Below are 20,043 nucleotides of genomic sequence, written 5' to 3' on the forward strand. Positions count from 1 at the left end.
GCTTGTGTCTCTAGTGTCTAATATATTGTAGCCAAATGACTGCAGTTTTGAATTTTCTTAAATTTATCCAAAAATATACATGGAACTCAATAATTTTCTTCTAAATGTCTAAAGGCAATGAAACATGTCACCATATTTGTCTACATTATTATGTGTTGTTTAAATCAAATGGCATGATTGGTTAAAGAATAATGCCAAAGTTTTGTTTTAAGAGTAGAGACCCAATTCCTGGATGTGCCCATTGTTTTATTTTTTTGTTTTCAGTCATAGACCACCCTTTTCACTATCTATGTTACAAAATATATATATATATTATTTGTGGAGTGCCTGGGTGGCTCAGTCGGTTAAGCATTCAACTCAATTTCCGCTGAGGTCATGATCTCATGGTGTGTGAATTCAAGCCCTTGCTGATAATGCAGGACCTGCTCACGATTCTCTCTCTCCCTCTCTCTCTGCCCCTCCCCCACTTGTGCTTTCACTCTCTCTCAAAATAAATAAATAAACATTACAAACAAAGGAAAACAGTTTCATCAAAAATAAATATATTATTTGTTACAAGGAGAATAGGACAAAGTGAATAAATTCTTCAGTATGAGTCAGTCATTTCTACAGAATTTTTAAAAACTGTATTTATCAAAGGTGGTCATTTACTTCCTTCTTCAATTAACAGAACAGTTCCACATGCATCTTTTATATGATGCATGCACTTATCACACGTTTTCTCTGAAATTCTTCTGAACAATATAATAATTTATATTTGATATATTTGATAATGTATTACTTAATAAGAATGTCTTCTATGTAGTTTCCTTCAAGAGTAGATAGCCTTTGAAACAGCTACCTTTTTCTTTCCTTCTTTCACAGAAAAATGAAATAAAGGTAATTAGTATAATAGTAGCTCACAAATGGACTCACGAACCAAAGAAAGGAAATTATTTACTAAGATTTACAAGGTTGCTGAGATTAGTTGTCCTTGGACCAAAATATTAGTGTTGTTGTATATACATTTGTTACCTGTATGGTTCCACTTAAAAATCTTGTAATTCTTATTAATGATTTCTTCTACTAATTTTTAGTGATGAATATTATTAGTTGGATGTTATCCTAAATTCATTTTGCATCTTGAATATTAACATTTGTGTATTTGTCATTCCATTAATTCTGTGAGAAAAAAGCACATTTGCCATACTATAAATCTTATCAGTCTTTGAGCAAAAGTTACTTAAAACTCTGAGACGGTGTTATTTATGATTTTGGGTTGTACCTGGGTAGTATCTATCATTTATTTACTCATCTCCTGAGTGCTATTGGTAACCCTTAATGATTTACATCCCAGAGTTTCCTTAGCTAAAGCAATTTTATAAAGAAACTAAAGAGTTTGTTTTTGAAATCGATGGTTATACTAACTAGAAAGCATGCCTCTGCTTTACAGGACTTAAAACAAAGTGTCTTGCATCATTCCAACATCTGGATTTCATTTCTTGTTAAAGCAGTATAAGATGGATTTGGAAAGAATGAAGTGAAATCAGTTCTAATGATCATTATCTTAATTTTGGACTGAAAATTTCCCTGCAAGTCAGGCTCTGTCATGTTTAACTTTGAATGTGCACGTCATAGGAATAAAAGTTGCAGTGACCTAATCCACTCCAATGCTCCCTCTGACTTTAAAAAACTACTTAATGAAACATTTTGGAGTAAGAGACATAACCTTACTTGAAATTTCTGTGCAATGGCTCTGTTGGATTTCACATTTATATTTTTCATTGCCTGTACTTGCTAAAAATACTTTATTCCTCCAAAAGTACAGTACACTTGCTCTAGATTTTATAGCTTTTTAAATTGATTATCTAAATTTGGGTAATTCTTGGATTTTTAAAAAGCATTAATAAATGAGATACCTCAGAAAGAATGTGTTTGAGGTATCTCATGTGTGCATTAAATTTTCCTGTAATGATAACATAACATTTTTAAACCATCAATCTATGCAAATGTTCATGCATGTTTATGCATGCCTTTCAAAAAAATTTTCCTTTCTTAATTTTATTTTTGATGTCTGATCTTATTTATTTGTTACTCTTTTAAAAAATCTCATTTTTTTTTATTGGACTCAGACTTAGAGGTAGAAGCTCTCAGAGAAGACAACCTCTGTCTCTTGGCAGTCTGTTCCAGGCATTTTTCTTCGGCCTCCTTCATTCTCTTGGCCAAAAGTTTGGCATATTCTGCAACCTCGTCCTTATTTTTCTTAGTACTCTGTTTCTTTAGAGGAATATACCAACATTTATGCTGGAGGACACGTGGAGTAACAAGATGTTGAATCTTGGGTGCTTTGGTTCTAGGTTTCCTACCTTCTTTGTTTAGGGACTTTCACAACATACTGGTGAATATCATCTTTAGAAAGACTGAAAAGGTTGTGGATTCTGCTAGCTCTTTTGGGCCCCATGAGACAAGGCATAGTAGTATCAGTAAACCCAGGAATATCCTTCTCCCCCCCTTTTTTTTTCTTTTTACAACAACCAAGTTGAGCACAGTGAGATTGGCATCCACAATGCAACCCCAAAGAGATTCATGCTTTCTTTCCCAAATGCCCCCCATCCCCACCCAGTCCTCCTTGGTCTGTAGCAGGAATGCCTCTTACTCAGCAGTAGTCAGACAGGGCCATGGGTCACAACCCCCTGCTTCATGGGGAAGCCTTGTTTGTCATTGCCACCACAGATTCAGCCCACAAAACCCTTCCAGTCTTCACCTAGAGCATCAGCAGCCATGGCCGTTCACCTCTCATGAAAGATATGAAGTTTGTGTTCCTTGTCCACTTCAATGAGTTTTGGGCAGCCAGTAGCTGGGAAAGAGATGTTCTGCTTCATCCTGAAGCAGGCTACTGCCTCCGAGGTGCCACGAAAAAGTGCTCAAAAAAACTTTCCTTACATTTTTTTGAAATTCTATAAATGCTTGCCAGGTGACTTTCTCAAACATGACTTTAAAGTTTTTATTTTTGGGGTGCCCGGGTGGCTCAGTCTGTTATGCTTCTGTTCAGGTCATGATCTCACAGCTCATGAGTTCAAACCTGGCATCGGGCTCTGTGATGACAGCTCAGAACGTGGAGCCTGCTTCAGATTCTGGGTTTCCATCTCTCTGCCCTCTCCTGCTCACACTCTGTCTCTCTGTCTCTCTCTCTCTAAAGAATAAATAAACATTTAAAATTTTTAAGATTTTCTTTTCTTTTTTTCTTTTATTTTTTTAAAGTAGGCTTCACACCTAACTTGGGGCTTAACTCACGACCGTGAGATCAAGAGTTGGATGCTCTACTGAGGCACCCAGGTACCCCAAAAAGTTATTTTAAAAACTGCTTTTTAATTAAAAATGGAAAGAAAGACTTTTCAAAGACATTTAAAATTGTTTCAGAGAAGGAATTTTTCATATATGATGGTCCTATTCCCAGTAATCCTAACCATTACTAGTTTCAGCAGTAAAAAGGAAGAAAAAGATAGGAAGAGTAGAACTAGAGATATGATAAGAGACCTGGAAATTTTATTTCAAACGACAAACTTCTCCTGGAAGTCAGAACTCTTAGATGCTGGCATAATTACACAGATTGAAAAGAAGGAAAATGGAAGGAATTGCTATCCTTAGATATTTTTAAGGCCAAATCTGGCAAAGCGCTGGAAAACAAAATTCAGGAAAATACTCAGAATGTGTTGTCAGGGCAATGGCCTAAGTAACTTCCATATAATTTCTCTCTGTGTACCACTGATGTGAGAAGAGGGCTCTGGAGTTTGGTTTGCTCTCTCACTGATTTCAGTGTGACCTTAGGCAATTTATTTGATCTGACTGCCAGTTTTCCCTCTCTCCAGAGAGTTTAGAAAATGACACATACTTGGTGGGGCTTAATGTTTGTAACCACTTCAAGATTTCAAAGAGAATATTTTCATGATGGAAAAAGTATTGTTTTTTGTCACTGTATGTGTTGGTTTACGAAAGTTGAAACCTGGAATTAAAGTCCAAACCAGGTTTAATATGTTAGTTTAAGACTGCATTTACTGTGTTTCCATTGCATTCAATGTATTTCTATGCAATTTCATTCCATGTGTACTTACTGAGGAGCCACTATTGCTTTCCAAAAACTCAAAATCTTGGGCCCATAGAAATTGGTTCATTGACCATGTTGGAAGTCCACAGGGTTCCCTTGCTTGCAGAGCAGAAAAAGAATCCCCCAAGTCCCTATCTGGTTTAGCAATTTCATTAAATCTGGATGTGATGCACAGTGGAAGATAGTATAGTCGCCCCATCAGCAAATATATACTATTTGAGATGCTAGAGAATTAGGAGAACCGAAATGAAATCCCAGTCATGGATGAAACCAGGTTCTCTCTCAGGAGCTCATTTCACAGTTCTGCTGAAGAGTATAATAATATTTCTACTACTTCATGTTCTTCTGAGAAACCTGAAAGATAATGAATTGGGAAAATGTCCTTAATCAAAAAAGTAATGAATCACTACGAATTATAATAACAACCAAAATACCGAGTGCCTCCTGTATTCCAGTACAGTGCTAAGCATCAATTTGCCTCATCATTTCTTTACAGTGCATGTAATTTTTTCTACACATGAGGAAACAGAGGCTGAGGAGCCACAGTAACCAGCTAGTGAGGGTGGGGTGTGGTGGGGGCAGAGCCAGGACACAAACCCAGGCCTGTCTAATTCCAAAGAGATATGAAAAGCCATGAATTCCGGTCAACTGAACATATGGTCCTCAAACACAGTAGTGGCCATTTTACTTTCTCTTTCCTCAGTTATTGCTAGCTGCCTTGTAAGTAATTATCAATTTTCTAGGAAATTCCTCACTTTTGTGGGAAGCCTATTGCACTGACCTGCAATGGAAAGCTATTTCCTTCCAAAACCTGTCAGCTAAGGCATCTGTGTTCCCATCCAGAAAGATCCACCTTAGATAACCAAGGGAGATGTTAAAGGAAAGGTTTAGGAAGCAGTTACTATATGCCAGGCACTTGTTTAAAAAATAGATGTTTAAAAATATTTCACTTATTGCTAGAATGACTTTGAAAGAGAATACCAAGGTTCAGGAGAGAAAATGATGCATCCAAGGCTGGGCAGTAAATATCAGCAAAGCTGGGGTTTAAAGTCACATCAAGCCCCTGACTCTTCATCGCCTCCTCATGACAAAAAGCTTTCTGCTGAAGTAGCCAACCCCATGCCCACAACTTTATTGTTCTTCATAGCACTTGTCCCCATCTGACAGAATATAGGTTGTCTTTATTGTCTGCCCTACCTACTGCAATATGAGCTTCTAGACTTGTCTTGTCTGACTTGTTAATTTCCATGTCCCTCATGCCTAGAACAGTGACTTAAATAAATAATAAACATTTTTTATGTGAATAAATAAATTAAGGCAGATTTTAAAAGCCAGGGTAGATACCAAGCTTGTGACAGGTTGATAGCAGAGTATGGTTTAGTCTGGAAAGCCTTACTTTGATACAAGAAAATGCAGCAATTTGAATCTATTTTTGCTTAATAGGTTAAAAGTGATTCCTAACTTAAACTATGACCCATATTTAAAATTTGTCTTCAATATAAAGTTTCACTTAGGAACCCCCTCAGTATTATTTATTTATTAGGCATTATTAATACTACTATTGAAACTTCTAGGCGTTTTGACATTATAAATGTAAGCGTATCCATTTTTAATATTATTAATTTCCAGAAGCCTAAGGGCAAAGCAGATATTTTAATTCATTTTGTGAAGCTTTGAAGTAAAAGAGGAGATGGAAAGATTGATGAAAAATGAAAAGATCAGAAGAGGGACAACTAAGTTACGAAAATCAAAAAAGTGTTTGTTTTATCTATTTAAAAAAGCCCCACACAAATTAGCTAACTCCCACAAACATATCAAAATTCAGATAAATAATATATATATATTTAATATGAAATTTATTGTCAAATTGGTTTCCATACAACACCCAGTGCTCATCCCAAAATGTGCCTTCCGCAATACCCATCACCCACCCTCCCCCCCTCTCACCCCCCCATCAACCCTCAGTTTGTTCTTAGTTTTTTAAGAGTCTGTTATGCTTTGGCTCTCTCCCTCTCATAAATAATATTTTTATTAACTATGACACACCTCTTTTTCCCCTACTTTTCTTCCTTGAATGTTCTTTGATCTCCTCTCTGTATGACAAAAATTTCATGATACCAATTTTTCTATTAACATGTAGCATAGTTAACCGATAGCAGTTTTTATTATTGGTAATTGGGTTGCACACAACATGGGACTTCTCATACAGAACTAATCACTGTAATATGGCTACAAGTTTGTGCCCATAAACATAAGAGTTCTAATAAATTCTGTTTTTTATAATAGCCGTAGAGAATGTATGGTGCATTTACAATGTGTGTGCTGCATTATCTGGCATATTTCTGGAAGGGAGCACCTTTGCATTTGAGTAGGCATCAATAAGAAATGAATTCTTCCCTGGAAATTCTTATATTTAGCTATGGGAAGAGTCTTCCACAGATAGTTTGTGGCACTGGACATTTCAACCTGTTTTCCTCTACTACACAAATACATAGTGTCAGCACCCTAGTATGGGCTGATGCTATGATAGGACCTCTGGCCCTGCCCTTTAATGTTGTCACACCAGGCGAATGGACACAGCACATGGTGGGACTATGCCTGGAAGCTATTCATTCCTATGCTGGGCAGCTGGCAATAACTTCACATGAATGTGGTTGTGAAGCACATGAACATATTTCATGAAACCCAAGCTCAACAAATCCCCACCTCGTCTTCCATTTAGCTGGATTCCAGAAAGGCTCATGGCTCCTCCACCATTACTTGCAGGGGAAGTTGGAGCGAAAAAGACAACCATCTTAACCGAATTTGGTTGAAGTATTTTACCTTGGCAAATTTTACAGCGGCATATGAACATGTAAACACATTGCTGGTGTTCCTTCCAGAGACTTGGAAGGGATCCCAGAAGGGAGGGGTCATGAGCTTGAGGTTCACTAACTTCATATTACATTCTCCAGTAATGGGCACACATCTACTACAGTTCAGCTACACTAACCTTCATCTCTTTTTTGTACAAAAAGCATATTCTGCCCTTCCTGCCTCTCTTCCAATCAAATCCTTATTTGTGTCTCAGCTCTGGGAGGTTTTTCTGATCTCCTGTGTGTATTACTCCCCTTACTCTCTGCCGAATCATCCCGTTCTCTTTTTAGCCTCTATTTCTCTCTGAAGCTATTTTGTTTACGTACTTATTATCTGGCTTCTCTGGTAAAATGTGGGCTCCGTGAGAGCAGGAATGTTGTCTGGGATGCTCACAAAAAATCATTTGAATGAATGAACTATAAGCTTAAAAATGTGTATCTTTTCAATTAGCTCAAGACTATTATTTTATCATTTTAATAAATTTACTCCAACTCTGGTCCCCATCTCACTGAATTGGCCACGTCCTTCCCGGGGTTTGCAAAGTTGTTGGGATTCAGCAGAGCAACTGGTCATCAGTCATTTTCCTTCACTGGTCACTGAACTGTCCATGGTCTTGGCCAGCAGTCAGGTACCTAACTGCAGCTTCTTGACATGTATGTGGCTGAAGAACGTTGGCAAAGGTTGGGAGCCCTCCTCTTGGTGTCTGGCCTCCCTCCAGAGACCCTATAGCTGTTGCCCTCTTGCCGTTAGTTCCCTGGCAGCAGCATGGTGATCAGCATTACTGGAGAGACCCACAGACAGTTAGACAATCCTAGCTAGGACTAAAGCCCTGCCTTGCTTTTCTCAAGGGAACTTTCTTTGCTTTTCTCCCCTCTTGGGATCTCTTGGAAAGTCATTTCATGGAGGTTAGGCCTTACAAAACAGGGAATCACTGGTGTTACCTTCTATTCTCCCTCAGCAAAAGTCCCTGAGTTAAGGAAGTTGTAAGGGTCTGACTACTTTCTTAGAAGAGGAAGAAGGGGGAAATCTGAAGAACAAAATTATCAAAATCTCAAAAATTATTCTGTCACATACCTTTTGTATATTGCAAAGGAAACTAACTGGTACTTAGTTACATACTCTCTGTAGGCTCTGCCTCCCTGTTATGGGCTGAAATTTATCCCCCAAATTCATATGTTGAAGTTCTACTCTCCAATATCTCAGAATGTGACTGTATTTAGACATAAGGTCTTTAAAGGTAATTAAGTTAAAATGAGGTCACTAGAGCAGGCCTTAATCCAATATAACTGATTCTATATAAAAAAGAGGGGGTTAGAATGTACAGGTACAGAGAGAAGATGATGTGAAGGCATTTGGAGAAGACAGCCATCTAAAAGCCAAGGAAACAGACTTCAAAAGACTCTGTGGACACCTTTATCTCAGACTTCTCATCTTCAGAATTGTGAGACAATGCATTTCTTTTCAAGCCACCTTGTCTGTAGTACTTTGTAAAGTACTTTGTAGTACTTAGCATCCGCCTAGCAAATGAATATACTACCTCATGCTGCGAGGTTGGGTAAGGCAGCGTCTCTGGGCTCCACGTAAAGGTAGGAGTTGCCGGTGTATCTCCTTAGCTCTGCAAGCCTCAGTGTTGGGACTTTGAGTCACCACCAGCAGCAGTGGTAGTTTCTCCTGAAACCACATTCAGTCTCCAAGCAAGAGAGGGCATGTAGATGAGCAGGGAAAATGCTGTTGGACTGTTGGAGGGTGTCTTCTTTCACACTGCCCCTTCTCTCTCGTACTGGAATGCGGCAAAGCAGCATCACCACCTGCTCAGATGGCATTTCATGCACGTGCATTCCAGGAAACAGCACAAATACTCGAGTCACAGCAGGCCTTAGTGGGGTCAGCAGATAATGGATTAGTGATTCTCCAATAGTCGGAAAGTTTCATAACTGCTTAATAGGAGTTCGCAAATATTTGTCATCATGTTGATTATCTGTGTATGTATTTTTTAACACTTAGGATAAAATTCTGTTATCTGTAATTAATTCCAACTATCATGTTTCATCCAAATGTTAAGAATGATCATTTGAAAAGATCTTGTTGTCTTTGTCTGGGATATGAATTTCTTCCCACATATGCAATTTCATGCCTAATTGCTCTCAGTCCCTTTTTGCAGAAGGAAAAATTAAAACAAAACAACAATAACAAAATACATTGTTTCAAAGCTCCAAATTTTAATCCTGATTTTGGAGGTTAAAATTTAGTGACAGTTCCAAATATTGATTATAACCCATGGAAAAAATGATTTTGTTTGTTTAAAAATATAGATGCTATCATTTAAATTTTATCTTTAATAGTTCATTGACTTTACATTTTACTTAAACATTATCTTTACTCTTTCTTATGTTTCAGATAATGCTATCCGAAATACAAAACATGCATTATTTACTAGCAAAGTAGCAAAATGATATAGTCAGTAGACATCATGAGTCACATTTTCAGTTCATTTTTTGAACTGAATGCCCTCCAGTCTTTTGGAGAAAACAGATGTCTGAAACTATTTTTTCCTAATATATTTATTTAACCCCATCTTCATTGTCCTAAAATGTACACACACACGCACGCACACACATTGCACGTTTATAAAATATGCTTTTGAAACTAAAACTTTTAATGTGTATGTATCCCATAGGGACTTTAATCCGCGTGATTTCATTTGGTGATTTATTCAGATTTAACTCAACATAAATACATTAGCTAATGTTGTAAGATACCTGCTAGGTTTCTGTTTTGTTTTTTTAAAGCCCCTTTAAAAACAAATGTTTAATAAGTTCTTTCAGAGAGAGAGGGAGGGGGGTGGGGGGGGGTAGGGCAGAGAAAGAGGGTGAGAGAGAATTCCAAGCAGGTTCCATGCCATCAGTGTAGAGACCAGAACCCAATGTGGGGCTCAGTCTCTTAGTTCATTAGATCATGGCCTGAGCCGAAATCAAGAGTTGGATGCTTAACCACCTGAGCCATCGAAGCACCCCAAACCCTTATAATTTTCTAAGTGATAAGAACACTTGGAGTGCCTCTTGTTTTTATATTGGTCTTTGACCTTTGTTCCTGATACAGAATTCCTGAAATCCTTGTAATTTCTGGGGTGGTGAGAGTGTCTTTTGTTCTTTTTTTTTTAATTTTTTTTTCAACATTTATTTATTTTTGGGACAGAGAGAGACAGAGCATGAACGGGGGAGGGGCAGAGACAGAGGGAGACACAGAATCGGAAACAGGCTCCAGGCTCTGAGCCATCAGCCCAGAGCCTGACGCGGGGCTCGAACTCACGGAGTGCGAGATCGTGACCTGGCTGAAGTCGGACGCTTAACCGACTGCGCCACCCAGGCGCCCCGAGTGTCTTTTGTTCTTATGAGGTGATTCTGGGTGGACTTTTGGATGAGAGCTGGTCATTGGAAAGATCAAGCCATGCTTAGAAACTTGAATTTTCAGCCCTGCCACCCATTTTCTTGAGAAAGGAAAAGAGCTGAAAATAGAGCTAATGATCCATCATGCCTATGTGATGAAGTCTGTATAAAATTCCATAAGTACTGGGCTTGGAGAGCTTCTGTATTGGTGAACACGTGGAGGTGTTGGGAGAGTGGTGTGTCTGGAGAGGGCATGGGAATTCTTCATCCCTTCTCGTATACCTTGCCCTACCTATCTCTTCCATCTGGATGGACATCTGTATCCTTTATTACATTGTTTAATAATCAATAATCATTAATTAATTAATCAAATCCAAGGAGGGGATCTTTGGAACCTCTGATATATAGCTGGTTGATCAGAAGCAAAGGTGATAATCTGGACTTGGGACTGGTGTCTGAAGTGTGTGTGTCGGGGGAGCATGTCATGTGGGACTGAGCCCTTACCTATGGAATCTGATGCTATCTCCAGGTAGATAGTGTCAAATTGAGTTGAATTCTTAGATATTTTGCTGGAGTACTGAGAATTGCTTGCCGGTGGTGTGGGGTACACTACCCACTCCCACCTCCACATATTTTTGAGTAAAATATTGAATTAGAAAAATAACAAAGAGGCATGAGCCAGCATAGGTAGCCAATGTGAAATTATTGTAGAATAAGTCATTCCTAATGCAAGATTTTTGTTTTATAATGTGGCTTCGCAATCCATGTTAGGCTCAATAATCTTACTGTGTTGTCAACATTGGGAAGGATAATATAGGTATTATTTGCTGAAGGAATAATAAAGTGAAAGAATTAGTGGATGGTAGTATAAAACAACAGATGATATATTGTTAAATTTTTTAAATGGCATTGAAGTAGAGTTAGTCTAAGAAGGTAATTTTTTAGTTGAAGTATAATTGACACATGTTACATTAGTTTCGGGTGTACAACAAAGTGATTTGAAAAATCTATGTTATGCTATGCTCACCATAAGTGTAGCTACCATCAAAGAAGATCATTTTCAAAAGCACTTGTCACTTTTTTTTCCCTTAAGAAAAAGAGTTTTTACACTTGCTTGATTCTTATATCCCAAATAAAATAAAGAGCAGGCTGTGTGCTGTTTGACCAGGGCTCTACTTCCATTTCTCCACTAATGTCTTGTTTACTTTGTTGGGTCTGGGACTTGATTTCACCCTCCTTGCAGGTGACTCAGTTAGCTTGTGTTTCATGGATGCTGGAAGAAGAAATGAGATTCTTCAGTCAGAGACAAAGAGCTTTCTTTCTCAAGATATAACAAGCAGCATGAACATCACCATATTTACAAGCTTATATTGCCTCAAATTCCATTTATAGGAAATGACCCAGATGCATGCTACACACACACAAAGGATTTCCGTATCAGCTAAGGTACACTAAGCCTGTTGAATCCATTGCTTTTATTTTACTTTTTGTTTGCAATCAGCTTGCTCTTTGACCCACCTTGAGATATTACCACATCCTGCTATAAACATAACCCTGAGAAATAGCTCAGGAAAAGAAGCATTAGGACCTTGAATTCTGACACATCCAGAAAGACCTTCAGGAGCACTGAAGAACCAAGGAAGATTCTCTCTCCCAACATATCTTGTGGTAGTTTCACCTTCACATTGACTTCTCCCATTGGATGTTATCAATATCTATGGGGGGTAATGATATTGCCCCTGACAGCTTTCTGGAAGGCTCTTATGCTTCCCTGTGGTTGGACCATATACAAATTAATCACTAGAGCTGGGGGAATGTCCTTGACTCAAGCCTAGGTTTTGTACCCATTCCTGATCTAAGCTCTGTGTTACAGAGAAAAGATTACTCTGACTGTCTTAGATCAACCAGCTTATCTGTGCTGCTGGGGTGGAAGGATCAATCTTACTGAATCTGGTAGTTACTGCCCAATGGGGGACAGGCAAGATGTTAGGGAGACAGGCACGAAATATTCCATATGGTCTCTAAGTGGTAGAATCCAAGAATTTTGCTCTCTTCCAGATTTTTTTCCAAGTCAAATGAAGTAAGAAAAAAAGAAAAGAAATGAGAACTCTGTGACTCTCTCTTCTACACCTTTATTCTGGGAAATCATATCTAGTCTTTCATTCTACTCATAATGAGCACCAGTTTGGCATCAAGAATTGTATTAGACCTGGGGATACAATTTCCAATAAATTGGGGACATCTGCTAATCTCACAGGGTTAATAACCTAGTGTTGGGTTCAGACAATTTAAGAGACCATTCGAATGAGAGGGAAAGTGCAGAGTGATGGCAGCACATGGAAGGAATACCTGTGGGGGAGGAGCGTTAAGAAAGGCTTCCTGGAGAATGTGACCTGTAATCTGAGGCCAGAAGGATGAGTAGGACTTATCAGGTGATCTATGTGTAGGGTGGACTAGATAGCTTAGAAGAATGACTTAGCAGATGGAACCAAAAAAGCAGGTTATAGAAAGGAAAAATAGTTCTGTGTGTCTGAGTCATAAAATTCAAGGTGAGAGATGAGGTGGGAGAAGAAGTGAGGAATGGGGGGCAGAATGTGTTCTCTATGCAAAGGAGTTCGGGCTATTCTGAAAGTCCTTGAAGACTTTATTATTTTTTTAAACTTTTTTTTCATGTTTATTTTTGAGAGAGAGAGAGAGAAGGAGAGGGAGACAGAAAACAGGGGAGGGGCAGAAAGAGAGGGAGACACAGAATCCAGAGCAGGCTCCAGGCCCTGAGCTGTCAGCACAGAGCCTGATGTGGGGCTCGAACTCACAAACCACGAGATCATGATCTGAGCCAAAGTCAGAAGCTTAAGGGACTGAGCCACCCAGGTGCCCCAGCCCTTGAAGACTTTAAACAGAGGGATAAAACAAGATAAACGTTGCATTTTAGAAATTTCACCCTTGCTGTAAAGTCAAAAATGAATTGAGGGTGAAACAAAGCTGGGACAGATTAGTTAGGAGATTGCTGAAACCAGGGCCAGAGATGGAAATAACCACAGTAGTGGGAATGGAGGGAAGGGGCGGATTTACATTCTACTTATAAGTTGGATCCATAGGTCTTAATGAGCAGTTGGATATAGGAGATGTGCATTAGGGAATACACAAATCGTGGAGATAGGATGGCAATGATAAGAAGAGGCATTTTAAATTCAGGCAGGCAAAGGTTCAAATCTCTACCATGTAGAATCTAAGACTGAGTTAATTACCAGTAAAAGGGAGACACTGATAACTACCTAGCATGGTTACTTTAAAGATAAATAAAATACTCTATGTCAAGGTCCTGACCCAGATTAAATCTTCACATTAAAGCAATATTTGAGCCCCCGGTTGTCCGGAGGAACTGGTTGGTTAGATGGAGAAGCTATTCTTCCAGTTAGCAGATAGGAGTGTACCTGCTGCAAGTAGGGATGAACTGGACCTACATCAGGTTAAACAAATAGGGTCATTTTTCTTGCACAGTAAGGAAACTGGAGGTGCACAACTATTGGCATTAATTTTATCAGCACTGGAGTCTTGGCAGTTTTCTTCAGCTTTACCTCATGGTCACAATATGGCTACCCCCGTTCCAGCCTCCAGCATCACATTTACATTTAAGTCAGGGTTGAGGGGAACCAGACATAAGAGAAAGGTAATAAGTTTGCCGATTATCCTGAGATGGGAAACACAGGAGGAAAAGCAGAATTTGGAGGAAAAAAAAGGAACTTGATTTTGAGTATACAGAGTTTTAGGTTTCTGTGATAGGTTCACATAGAAACAGGTTTAATGAGCAGTTGCATATATTGGCCTGGAGTTGAGGAATTGTATCTGAGATTGAGGGGGAAGGTTAAATTCTATGGGGTGAATGAAAGAAGCCATAGAAAGGATGTAAAGTGAGAAAAGTAGACGGGGACATAGCCCTGGAAGAGAACACACACATTTACTGAATTAGTAGAGGCTGAGGACTACCCAAGGCCAGAGAAGAGTGGCTAGAGATGCAAGAGGAAAGAGCGTGTTGTGTCCTTGAATCGAAGCCCAAGAGAGAAGACAATCTAAGGGGGACATGGTTAATAATCTCAAGTGCTCACAAAAGCAAGGAGGTAGTAAGTGACCTTGCCGAGAGTTTTCCCTCTTGTGGGGATAGAAGCTAGACTGAACTGGGTTGAGGAACAGGAGGGACACGAGAAGGTGGAAAAAGAACATGTAAAAAGTTCTTTTTCTTTTGTTCTCAGAAGTCATAGTTTAGGATGTCACTTATAAAATTATATTTTTTCAAAGAAAGACTTTGGGGAAGCCAATTCACCTCTCTGAAGAGAATCAAACTTGAGATGCCTGTCTGGTCCTCATGCCCTTCAAAGGGTCTCTTTGAGAGCCAACAGTCTCTGGTTATGTTGTCTTCCTTACCCCAGTGAGAAAGCACAAACAAAATCACTTGACACGTTTGGCTTCTGGGGAACAAGGCTGTATGGATGTTCACTGCACAGTGCTTCCTAGTACTGAAACAGGCAGAGCGTCTGGAAGTCAATTTTGTTTGGTACCACATGTAACACAAATTACCGTTCCCTACAGGGATGAATGTCATGGAAAATAAAAACATTATGGGAAAATAAAAATGTTCCATTTGTACGATTTTTGGTAGATTGTATTCAGATTTTAAAACATTGAAATCAACTTTTATTTTGGACCACCCAGACTCAGGAGAAGTGATGAGGGATTATAAAAATAAGAAACTTGTAGGTGACATTGTATGTAGTTGGCTATTTTGGTTTAAGAAGTTTCCTTCCTGCTGAACAGGGAAGAAAATGAAACGCTTATTCAAATTTAAAGCAATCCAAACCATTCAAGAGCGCTGTTAAAAGAATATAATTTCCAGGGGGAAATCCTTCCCCTCACCTTTTCTTCTCCTCCTTCTCCCTCTCCTCCCCCACCCCCCAACCACATCCTCTGGCTCTAAAATGTATATACCTACCTGATAGTTCAAAAAAAGCACTTTTCAGAGTAGGAGGTTTTGAGGGAAAAACTCAAATGTTTTGCTTTCTTTTATTTCCTCTTATGGGATTAGTTCTGCTGGCCGTAGACAGTAAAAACTTAGAAAAATAATAATTTCACCCACTTTCACTCCCTTTTGTCTGTTTCAAACGTCAATGTGGTTCTTCTTAAAACATTTATTTGAGAGAATGGAATTGTCTAGTAGTTGAGTTCTCAGAGCTCATACTGGGAGATGACACTCGTGGCCTGGAGATTAAAACCTTCACGTGTTCTCTACTATTTATATGATTATTTAATGAAAGTTTTTCAATCATTCTTGAAGTGCTGGCATTAAATGTGAGTGCCAGGGAACTCTTGCTCCACCGCCCCAAACCCGCCCCAAAAGAGGACCTTCTGCGGTGAGCGAGTCTCCTTCCCTTGCTTGAAGTGGGCTGAACAAAGGAGAGTGACGCAAAAGTGGGCGGTGTCCTCGATGCCAGGGAGCGCTTCTGCCTCCTTGTGAATGATCCTATTAGCTGCGCTAGTTCGCGGCAGCGGCGGCCGGGACGGCGGCCGCAGCAGGAGCTCTGCCTCTGCGCTCCCCAGCCCTGCCTCCTTGGAGGCGCCTGGGGCTAAGCACACATCTCAACCGCACGGAAGCCTCGTCTGTCTTTTCAGGCTCTTCATGCTACCCAACTAAAAGGAGAAAATGGGCACGGGGGATTTTATCTGCATTTCCATGACCGGAGGGGCGCCCTGGGGGTTCAGATTGCAAGGTGGCAAGGAGCAGAAGCAGCCCTTACAAGTTGCTAAGGTAAGACCTCCGAAGAGATGTTATCACCGCTCTGTGCTGGGAGGGAATGAAGGCAACCTGTTGATGGTTTTTTCAAGTGCTGATTCAGAAGGTTATGTATTGGTCTGATTTTGGCCCTGATGCTAACTTTTCCCAGGATGCGGGTTTGTTCGTGTTTTGAAAAAACTTTCGAGTAACATATAGCATATATACAATTAACCAGTAACTGAAAGAAAAAAAAAAAAAAGAAAGAAAAAAGAGTGCCATATTTATCAGCTGAAGAAAAGTCTAGTTAATCAGCTTCTCTGACAACCGGCAAGACACTTGGGAAGTTTCTTCTAGGCAATATAGAATATGCAGTTGCATTATTGTTTCATGTTACTTTACTTGGTTCTGGCAGAAGAGAAATGCTCAGCTCAGCATAACCAATTAGCTTGGCTTTGGGGGACTCTTACAAAAAGCGTTGGTAGTGACATTTACAATACAGCATTTCTTAAAAGGCCAATTTGGGGCAATAATTTTAAATATATGATGAAATGTCATAAAATCTATTTGAAAGAATATTCTCTTAAGGATTTTACAAATAAATGCAAAAATCTACCATCATGTGTACTCACCTAGTTAAGCGCTCAAAATAAAATTCAAAGCCATTAGAAATATATTGTAAGTAACTTATAGGAAACTTTGAAATGCATGTAAAAATGATTTTAAATGTTTTAGATGTTTTTGTTTCCATCATATTGATTGTTTCTTGCTACCAGTTTGCTGGAAGGGATCTGATATAGTTTACATTGGGATTCAGATAAAATAAACTTTAAAATGCATGAAATTAACGCAGACTTTTACCTGATTTGGATACCAAATTGTAGTATTGTATGAAAAACATGTTTGATTAATTTCCTCTTTATAATTATATTAAAAATGGATCTAGAACTTTATGAAATATGTGGGCTACTGGCCTTTGTAGTTATTCTTTCTCTTGGCTTTGGCTTTTTTTTTTTGCTTTTTTTTTTTTTTTAATGTTCACTCTGAGGAAAGGAGCTTCTTTGAAATTTTCTGCTCCCAGGCTTCCATCGAAAAATCCTTTTGTAATGTGATGGTGGAATCCTGCCACCTAGTGAAAATTTCAAACATCAAGAATGAAGCATAAGACAGAGGGTGAAAAGCAGAATTTTTAGAACTGGAAAGTTTCTCAGAGACTTCCAGTTCAACCTGCGGAGTTCAGATAAGAGCCCAGAGAGTTTAAGTAACTTTCCTCTGCTTTAGACTAGCAGTGATCGAAGAATCCGGAAAGGAGGTTTCGTTGTGTTGCTTTAGGAGTCCATGGCAGGAAGCATCAGACAAAACAGTAATGACAAATTTGGAGTATGCAGAATTCATGACACTGAACTGGAGTTGTTCTGAGTCTAGAATAGCAGTTGGCTGGCTCCAGTTACTGAGATTTGGGTTCTAATTCCAGCTCTGATCTAACTTGTAGCGGGCCTGTGACAAATCTCTCACCCTTCCTGACTCATCTGTTGTGAGGTGTTGGGGGGTGGGGGGAGAAAGAGGCAAAAATTTTGAGTGCTGTACAAAAAGAGAGAAGTAAAGAGGAAATTGTACTCTACCATCAGTGAGGTTCTAATATTGCTCTAGTTTTACTGTCCTAATAGTATGCAACTTTAGAATCACTTGCCTCCCAGTTAAAATGTAGGGACAAAGGTTATTCCAGTAGTTCTTCTGTGGCCAGACCTTAAGAATGGGTTGGGTATTGGGCTTCTCCTGAGTCTGCGATGTGCTTGTTTCAAAGTGGACCTATTGTCCCTCTCTCTCTGCCCCTCCCCTGCTCACACTCTGTCTTTCTCAAAAATAAATAAACATTAAAAAAAATTATTAAAAAGGGAGGTTACCTGAGTGGCTCAGGCGCTTAAGTGTCTGACTTCAGCTCATGTCATGATCTCATGGTTCCTCTGTTAGAGCCCCGCATCGGGCTCTGTGCTGACACCTCAGAGCCTAGAGCCTGCTTCGGATTCTGTGTCTCCCTCTCTCTTTCTGCCCCTCTACTGCTCACACTCTGTCTCGTTCCCTCTCAAAAATAAATAAGCATTAAAAAAATTCAAAGTGGAACTATTGTGTGGTGATTTTTTTTTTAAGAACTGATTTTGTTTTTGAAGAATTGCTAGTGAACAGTGATTTGGGAGCATTTCTCTGCCGATGATGTCTCTATTGACAGGATTCAGAGAGGATATTACATGTCTGAGTGTAAAAAAATTCGATCCTTCTCTTCCCCCCAAGTCAACTTTCCTAAAATACCCTGGCAATATATTTGTGGTTTTAAAAAGACCATTATTAAAGCATTTGAATGTTTGCTTTAGTTTTCTAGTTTGTGATAGTATAGTTAATTGTTGATTTAAAAGTATTATGAAGTCGTCTGGATGTTTGCCTTAATTCTTGTGTGTGTGTGTGTGTGTGTGTGTGTGTGTGTGTGTATGTGAGAGAGAGAGAGAGAGAGAGAGAGAGAGAGAGAGAGAGAGATACACTACAGACTACAGTCTACTTTTCCCCGTATGTAAAAAGTGACTAGAAAGCCTTCAAAAGAAGAAAAATTTCTAAGTTACTATGGCAATGCCTACTTTTGTTGGTCTATTTTTTCCACTTAACTCAAACTCACATTTAATTTCTTATGCTAGCATTATTTGTTCTAGAAAACTCTTGGAGCAAAGTGCTTGTCACTTTGTATGTTATCAAGTCTATGACCTCACTGGGATTACTGTTTTTCATTTAAAACATCAAGTCCACTCAGTTCCAGGAATGGTCCCTGGGCTCAAGGTGAAATGAACATGGCATGGACTTCCTCCTCTCCCGAGTTACCTACAAGAAGGAGGATGGAGAGGAATGGGGTAGAAAGGCTGGGTAGGGATGGTTGCTAACATACACAATGCTCACAGTTTTGAAGAACATGCAAAGGATGAATTTGGAATTGAAGAAAATATACATTAACAAAGAAAAGGAAATTCCAGACAGTGCTTGAATCATGCTCCCTTAAAATGGGGACACTACAAAGCAGTTCTATAGATAACAGATTTTTGGCTTGTTTTAAGATATCTAGTGTTCAGATTTTTTATAATTCTGTATAAAATGAAAATCTAACAAGCTGAAATAATGAAAAAAAGCTAATCTAATGTTATTAACAACGAGTAGAAGTTAAGTAGATTATAATTCCCTATAAATTATAAATTTATAAATATATATATAAATATATAAATTATAAATATCCTTCTAGTGACACATTTAGTCACTTGAGAGATGTTCAAACATTTTTAGTATTTGACTGGCTCACTGAACTGTAGGCAAACTCCAACTTTTAAAGATCACTAACAGAAATATTAATAATCAAATTTTTATAACATTGAAGCTCAAAGCCATAAAATTTGGATTTGTTTCAAGAATAAATTGAACTTTGGGGGCTCCTGGGTGGCTCAGTCGGTTGAGTGTCTGACTCTTGATTTTGGCTCAGTTCATGATCTCCTGGTTTGTGAGATCAAGTCCCTTGTCAAGCTCTGCACTGATAGCATGGAGCCTGCTTGGGATTCTTTCTCTCCCATTCTCTCTGCTCCTTCCCCACTCATGCTCTCTCTCTCTTTCTCTCTCAAAATAAATAAATAAACATAAAAAAAGAATAAATTGAATTTTTACAAGGCCCAAATAATCAGTAACAGTTATCTGGTTTTTAAATGTTTATATATCTTTTAACTTATATTCTAAATAGATGTTATAGAAAACAAATATCTCTAATACAGAATCATAGGACAATATTCTGTAAGGTATACTTTGAGAATATCATTCATAGAAGTAAATTTATTGAGACCTATTTATAACATAAAACTCCATTGTATGTGTGCAAACATTCTTAGAAAAATTATGTTAGCACTTTTACTTGACAAAACTCTTTTTTGGAA

General features: G+C 38.7%; 1 protein-coding gene and 1 pseudogene across 1 annotated transcript in view; one reads left to right on the forward strand and one right to left on the reverse strand.

Annotated features, from left to right (window-relative positions):
* Window positions 1-2,088: 2,088 nt before the first annotated feature.
* Window positions 2,089-2,861, reverse strand: LOC124521131 (40S ribosomal protein S6-like; annotated as a pseudogene).
* Window positions 2,862-16,021: 13,160 nt separating this feature from the next.
* SYNPO2 (synaptopodin 2) overlaps window positions 16,022-20,043 on the forward strand; it is a 168,700-nt gene continuing 164,678 nt past the window's right edge. The window contains exon 1 of the mRNA XM_047091938.1: window positions 16,022-16,126. Within this exon, the coding sequence (XP_046947894.1) occupies window positions 16,022-16,126 (105 nt within the window). The remainder of the gene's footprint in view (window positions 16,127-20,043) is intronic.

Source organism: Lynx rufus, unplaced genomic scaffold (assembly GCF_022079265.1).
Source record: "Lynx rufus isolate CCGP_SWC_20201006 ecotype Redwood Valley unplaced genomic scaffold, mLynRuf1.p SCAF_3, whole genome shotgun sequence".
Classification (NCBI taxonomy): domain Eukaryota; kingdom Metazoa; phylum Chordata; class Mammalia; order Carnivora; family Felidae; genus Lynx; species Lynx rufus.